At 44.0% G+C, this 7,870-nt stretch overlaps 1 protein-coding gene across 1 annotated transcript; it reads left to right on the top strand.

Annotated features, from left to right (window-relative positions):
- Window positions 1-1,044: 1,044 nt before the first annotated feature.
- On the top strand, window positions 1,045-1,896 carry LOC128869839 (uncharacterized). The gene has a single exon (XM_054112439.1). The coding sequence runs from the start codon at window positions 1,045-1,047 to the stop codon at window positions 1,894-1,896; it is 852 nt and encodes a 283-aa protein (XP_053968414.1).
- The last annotated feature ends 5,974 nt before the right edge of the window (window positions 1,897-7,870 follow it).

Here is a 7,870-nt window from a genome sequence, read left to right on the forward strand (position 1 = left end):
ACAGTTAAAGCAGTTCTGCTTACGTTCAAGCATTCTATTTGTTTCCCATGCTTGCTTGTTGCTGCCGCTGCGCCGCTACCGAACTTCCTTTCGCTGCTTACGATGGCAGACACCTTGCCGTGGTGCGGAGGCTTAGTCGAATCACTAACCAGACCTTACCAATGGATGATAGTGTTGTCACTTGAATACATTCCAGTATTGAGCGAAAGCACTTCATTCCCTTGGTTCGGGCTGCTTTTTGAACGATGACCAAGCTCTGCCCTGGGTCGGAACAAGGTGTTATACGACCCGTGCCGAGGTTCAGCCTGGCTGGGGACCCAGACCAAAAATAGCCCAGTCTTGAACGGAGTGCTCCGGATACCTGGCGACCTCCGGTTCTATCTAGCCTTTCCTGTGCACACGGACCTCTGCACAGGCGGACCTCCCTTGTCCGACACTCGTGGGACCAAAATGAACATGTCTAACAAGAAAAACATTTTTTACAAGGAGGTCGGTCCTCCCAAAAAACCATCAAAGGTGGCTTCGACTACTGCTACAGCCGAGAGCAAGGCAGTGGTCAGACCGCCGCTATTAGGAGCTAGAGAGGGCCTAAGCGAAAGGGCTGATCCCAGCACAAGTACTGCAGGAGGCAGCGGGGGGCGAGGAGGCTTGGGTAAACCAGCCTCTAACCAGTCAATGGCAGAAGCTGCGGGGGCAACGCTGCGTAGGACAAATAACCCCCATCCCACCTCAACCTCTTATAGAGGACGGGGGTCGGCACCTGCTTCTAGGATTAGCCGGCAGGTTGCCATAGAAGGGCCTAGTACCTCTAGGCAGTTCATAAGCGCAGAACGGGGGGGGCCGGCTAAACATGTCCGTCCCTCCAAACAAAATTATTACGAAAAGAAGGCGGCCAGCAGGGTATTATTTAGACTAGGAGAGGTAGCAACAGACCAGCTAACCGAAGACCAGGCTAAATCGCTAGAGTGAGCAAAGGGAGTAATATCCGACTTGGGAAAACCGGCGGGTGCTACTCCCAAAAGACAACGGTCTGCAGAGCAGACAATGGAAAGGGCCGCCAAAAGACAGAAGGCAAAAGGCCAAAAATATCCAACCTTTAGTGAGGTGGTAAAAGGCGGCGGTGAGATACTGGCCGTCATCGACAAAGGAGAGGAGGAAGGAGTGATTCCTAAGGAAAAATGGAGATGGATTGAGGAGGCTATCGCCGAAGTGTACCTCCAGATCCTAGAGGAACACCCTGGACCTCCTCCCCTTTGTCATGACGCAGGCTGGTACCAAGGTAGAGCTAAACTCATCGCCTGCGAAGACACTAGGTCAGCCACGCTCTACAGGTTGGCCGTAAACAAGATAGGAGAGGTTTGGCCGGGTGCCAAACTCGATGTGGTCAGCAAGGATGAAATTCCAAGCAGGCCTCGAGCTCGAGTTGGGATTCCGGCCAAGCCGGCAGAGCCAAACAAAATTGAAGAAATCTTCAAGTCCTGCAACAGAGACCTGCCAACACACAATTGGAAGGTAGGTAGAATAGAGGAGCCAGTAGAAGGTAGGCGACAGGTGATGCTCATCCTCAATGGAGAATCGCTCGGCCCACTGGCGCAGAAAAACAATGTCGTGAGGTTCGGGTTCGTTGACGCAACCATTCGAATCTATCGCAGCGACGAGCCAGCTTTGAACTCAGATGAGGAGAGTGACAAAGCCAGCTTGCGGAGCGATACTGCAGAAGGGTTGGCTAACAGCCAATGCTCAACCGACTCGGAGAGGCTGACCGGTGTGGGGCCGCTTTTTAACGAAGATGATCTCCTCGCTGACATTGAGGGTGGGGAGATCTCGGAGGAGGACGTCGAGGTCACGATGGTGGAGATGAAACGGACAGATTCTCATGAAGCTGATCCAAATTAATCTCCACCACTCCAAACTTGCGTCCGCGCATTTTTCCGTCCGCTTGGCTGCCGGTGGACTTGACATAGCCCTCATTCAAGAGCCGTGGATATACGGCAATAAAATCTGCGGCCTCGGAGTGAAGGGATTTAAGCTGATTGCCGTACAACACAGAGGTAAGATCCGTAGCTGCATCCTCGCTAAAAATAATATAAACATCTTCTTGCTCCCACAGCTTAGTAGCGGCGACATGGTGGCGGCAAGCATCGAGCTCGGGAAAACCGGTTTTTGGCTAGCCTCCGCCTATATGGCCTACGACAGAGATGCTCCGCCGGACGAAGTCCGTACCCTGGTGCAAGAGGCAGCCCGGAAGAACAAACATTTGGTTGTCTCCTGCGACGCAAATGCTCACAACATCCTGTGGGGGAGCAGCGACACTAACTCTAGAGGTGAGTCACTACTGGACTTTATCTTAGAAAATAGAATTAGTGTTTTGAATTTAGGCTCAGAGCCGACTTTTGTTACTATGAACAGAGAGGAAGTTTTGGACATCACCCTGGCTTCCGACATGTTCTCTAATCACATTAAAAGATGGCGAGTTTCAAACGAAAATTCGTTCTCAGACCATCGGTATATTGAATTCGAAATCGACACTAGGTCTCCCCAAGTTAGTCAGTTCAGGAATATACGGAAAACTGACTGGGGAGTTTACAATAAAAAATTAAGAGCTCTACTGCCAAAGAAAGCCCCCAAAAACCCCACTACTTGTGGGGAGTTGGATAAACTGGTTAATCAGGTAACTAAAGCAATGAATAGCTCGTTAGAAGCCAGCTGTCCGGTTGTCCGACCCAGAGGGAAGTCTAAACCACCTTGGTGGTCCAAGCAGCTAACCTCGCTACGAGAATCCCATAGAACACTATATAATCTGGCCAAGGCCACGAGAAGGTCAGAGGACTGGCAAGCCTATAAGGCTGAATTGAAAAACTACAAAAAAGCAGTTAGAACTGCGCAGCGTCAATCATGGCAAAATTATTGCAAAGAAATTGAAGAGACTTCAAAAGCGGCCAGATTAAGAAAAATTCTCTCAAAGACGCCATACAACCTAGGCTACCTACAATGTCAAGGGAATACATGGACTACGTCAAGTGAGGAATCGTTAGGTCTTCTCCTAGACACACACTTTCCAGGAAACAAGCCGGTGGAACAAAACCATTCCGCCAATAATGAAAGGCAATCCGACCTAGGAAATCTCTTAGTTACACACTCAAAAATCGAATGGGCTATTAATACTTTTGGTCCTTATAAATCGCCAGGAATGGACGGTATCTACCCCGCTGAACTGCAGCAATCACGGGGCATTGTACTACCGTTTATCGAAATTGTCATTAGAAGTTGTCTTAACATGGGCTACATTCCGCTAGGATGGAGGGAGGCGAAAGTCTCCTTCATACCCAAGGCAGGTTGGTCCTCACACACTAAACCTAAAGACTTCAGACCCATTAGTCTAACGTCTTTTCTTCTCAAGATCCTGGAGAGAATAATAGATGAATACATACGGGGTGTCGTGCCTTTAAATAGGCTCTCTTCGGCGCAACATGCCTATACTAAAGGGAGGTCCACAGAAACCGCCTTACACTCACTCGTCGGGTTGGTGGAAAAAGCTTATCAGACAAAGAGTTTGCATTGGTTGCTTTCGTAGACATAGAAGGAGCCTTCAACAATATAAATGCAAACGCTATAGTAGATTCATTAGAAGATTTTGGAGTTGAACCACATGTCGTAGCCCTGATAGAAGATATAATCATCAAAAGAAAGGTAACGGCTAAATTAGGAAGCGCTACTCTAAGCAGACAGGTCTGCAGAGGCACACCGCAAGGTGGAGTCCTCTCCCCTCTTCTTTGGATCTTGGCAGTAAACTCCCTGTTGCTGACCCTGGAAAGAGGGGGTTGCAACGTCACAGCTTACGCAGATGACGTGGCAATCGCCGTTAACGGCAAATATCCTAATACCCTTATGGATATTCTGCGCTCTAACATGGCCACGCTTAGAAGCTGGACTGAGAGCAGGGGACTCGATGTAAACCCCTCAAAAACTCAAATAATTCTCTTTACAAAGAAACACAGGCTCCCTACAATCTCCCCGCTAATTTTTAAGGGTGTGGAGATTCCTTTGAAAGAGAATGTCAAGTACCTAGGACTCATATTAGACAGGAAACTCACGTGGAAATCTAATATTGAGGAAAGAGTAAAGAAGGCCAACGTTGCATTATACACTTGCAAAAAAGCGGTCGGTATCAAATGGGGACTAACACCCCGTATTACGCACTGGCTCTATACTTCGGTAGTTAGGCCAATCTTAATGTACGGAATACTTGTATGGTGGCCATCTGCTCAAAAGGCGACTTACGCTAAAATCATGAGTAAGGTCCAAAGAACAGCTTTTTTATGCATCTCTGGCGCTCTAAGGACTACTCCAAACAAAGCGCTGGAAGTGCTAATCAACTTACCTGCCCTAAATCTGGTAGGAAAACACGTGGCCGCCGCCTCGGCGCTCAGACTTAAAAGTATGGCGCTATGGAAAGACCGGTGCTTTGGCCACGCTTCCATTTTGCACTCTCTGAATAGTCATAAACAAGAAATAGACTACTCTATCCCTAGACTCACCTTTGAAAGGCTCTTCAAGACGAGTATACCGTCAAGAAGGGAGTGGCATACAACAAGGCCATGGAGAAGGGGGGAATTAAACTTTTATACAGATGGCTCCAAGCTAGACGATAAAGTTGGCTACGGAGTTTTCTCGAAGGAATTAGGACTGGAACTATCCGTTCGACTACCAGACTACTGCAGCGTCTATCAGGCAGAGGTACTAGCTATAAAAGAAGTGGCTACATACCTAAATACGCACGCCGTAACAAAAACGATTATAAATATATTCTCGGATAGCCAGGCGGCCAACAAATCAATCAATGCGGCTTTACTAAGATCGAAGGTTGCACAGGAATACCGGGCAGCTCTAAATGATATTAGTGACGTATTCGTCAGCCTTATTTGGGTCCCGGGACATAGAGATATTGAGGGAAACTGTAAAGCAGATGAGCTAGCCAGAAAGGGTACTGCTCTCCAACTGCTGGGTGATAAAAGTACCATTCGAATACCCATGGCCACGAGTAAACTAATAATAAAAAACCACTTTATTCAAGAGGCCAATAGGTCATGGAGAAATGAAGATACGTGTCTAACAGCTAGGCTACTATGGCCGCAAATAAACAAGAAAAGAACAATGGAATTGCTTAGTCTCTCAAGAGACAATATCTCGAAGGTCGTGGCTTGTTTAACCGGTCACTGGCTATTTGGCAGGCATTCCTCGAGACTAGGAGTTTTCTCCCATGAATATTGCAGAAGTTGTAGAGATGAGGAAGAGGAAGAAACAGTTGAGCACTTCCTTTGCAATTGTCGAGCCCTAGCTAAAATCAGAGCAGGTTGTCTAGGTAAATACTTTTTTAATTCTCTTACACAACTGTCTGGCGTGGGGTTGGCATCAATACTACGCTTCATAAGAGCCACGAAATGGTTCCACGAAGGAAGATAAATGAGGTTCCCGTGTAGCACAGTGGTATTACAACGGACCTGTAAGGTCTAAGTGAGTTGGTCGTGCAGACCGACTACCACCATAACCTAACCTAACCTGTGTATATGCTGTGTGTATGTATGCTCACCCGTCACAACTTAAAATAAAACGGTAAAACTTCTCAAGAAATCCAGCACGCATTCAAAGGCGCAGCGCACATTCATAGGCACAGCATTGTATGTACAGTAACCTTGACATGTTTACAGGCACCTTCAAATGCTCTGATTTCAGAGTAAGTTTCTAACTTTGCAGATATACCATATGCATAGGTTTTGTGCACTTTTTGTCAATTCAAGAACTACATACGTAAAGTAATCTACTAATTAACTATTTGCCTACTATCAGTTAACATAAAATAATTGTTTCCAAATTTTCTCTTAGTATTAAAATGACTGAATCAGACCGCTTTTTTAAGCTACTTGATTTCTTCTGCAACTTACTGTATGCTCATGCGCGCACTTGACGCACAGCAGCTGCGGCTGTCGAGCATTTAGAAAGACATATTTACATACATATATTGATGCATACATATGTACGAGGCCGCGGGCACTCGACTTGACAAAAATTCAAGATTTATCAAATATTGGCAAATAATTCTACGCGAAATATTCCAATATTGACTATTTTCGAATTGTCGAGAAAATTGGCATATGGGCGGCTCGTTTTATGAATGAAAGTACTTGCTCTTAGAACTATGAGCTCGAATTTATCAATGAATTTTTTGATGATGAGTTTTTGTTGCACAGTACAATAGTTGAAACTGTTCGGCGCCGCCGCGACTGTTCAGCGCTATGTCAACTAGAATGATGGCCGCTACGCCTGCGCCTAAGACTGCATTTTGTTCTTGTAGTCGCTAGGCATAGAATTTTAGCTTTGAACGACATACGCATTTTGAGGAATAAAGTGAGTGCCCTGTGTGTGTGGTTGTATGTACATGCATATGTGTATATTAATAAACATTGATTTGCTTGAATTCAATTCACATATTTATATTTGCATATGCCATCTTCCTGTGTGCCTGGTAATGAAAATGTAATGAAGCGTTTTGTATACAGAATTTTTTGATTTGATCAATTGAACGTACATATATATATAGTTAGGGCATCAAGTGTGCATATACGCACATGCACATACGTCGATGCATATGCAGAAGAAGTTGTTTTAGCATTTGCAGGAATTCGATCATTCGAATATTTACACCCTAATTATTGCATGAAATATGATAAGGCGATGCTCGTGAGGTAGGTCATGTTGCTTCAGTGCATACATATGCGTGCAACACTATATTTATTAAAGATGCAATTGAACTTAGTTGTCCCATATATGCAAATACGTTTCTTTGAAGCTTTCCTTTATTTATTTTAAAGTTTTATACTATCTAGAAAATGCATACATACAAATGTATGTATATTATTATTCCCTGTAATAAAATGTAAATTGAAAAAAATTTGGTTTGCCAAAGGAACAAATAAATGCATATTCAAATGTAAATACATATGTCGATATACCAAAACACTTGTATGCTATGAATTAATTTCGGATCAAAAATTAGTAAAAATTTTCATCAAATTTGTTTAGTTTTAAATTTACTAAAACGCACATACCAAAACGTGAGAGGTCGTTTTATAATGTATTTTTTTAAATTAAATCAAAATATTAAATTTACTTTGATTTGAAATGTTGGCGCATATAATAAATATTCAATCATTTTTTCTTCATCACCTTTGTTTGAAACTACAAATTGAATAAATTTTCGGTTGTCAAGGGAACATAAAAATGCACAAGCAAATACTTTGCAAAATGCCGTCGGCTAGTCGTCAATTTGATTTCCTACAGAAGCCAAAAACTGTTCAGGGCCAATATGCTAAAGGAGAAATCGCTGTAAACATCTCTGTTAAAAGTTTCACCACACCCCGGCGGCGGTTAGACTTCATTTTTGACAATTCGCACTATTCGTAGCTCGTGAGAATTCTCTATATTTAACGTTCTCTGCGGTGCGTTCTTTGCTGCTGTTCATCGTTTCGATAATTTCATATTGTTCCAGTAACTCTTTGTACGTTTTTGAATTTAACAGAAGAATTTTCAACTCGTTCCGCATTTTTAACCCTTCGACGATGTACCGGATAACTGACGCTTCTTCTACCTTACCAAACCTTGGATGCTGCATTGTCCCCGAAATTCTTTAACCACAACTTTACAGGTATACTTATTCCATCGTAATGGGGGACAATTTGAAACTGAACTTCTTGAATCGCTGCAAAGCTTTTCTGTCAACATACGTAAAAGCTCAACATTTAAGCCTTCTCCTTCTATACCGCCTGAGTTTTGGTTATTTAATGCCATTTCGATATTTATGTGTTCACTCTTA

This window comes from Anastrepha ludens, chromosome X, assembly GCF_028408465.1.
Source record: "Anastrepha ludens isolate Willacy chromosome X, idAnaLude1.1, whole genome shotgun sequence".
Classification (NCBI taxonomy): Eukaryota; Metazoa; Arthropoda; class Insecta; order Diptera; family Tephritidae; genus Anastrepha; species Anastrepha ludens.

What these genes read in the sequence shown, in the direction of transcription:
- LOC128869839 (XM_054112439.1), top strand. Translation starts at nt 1,045, where the DNA reads ATGGAAAGGGCCGCCAAAAGACAGAAGGCAAAAGGCCAAAAATATCCA.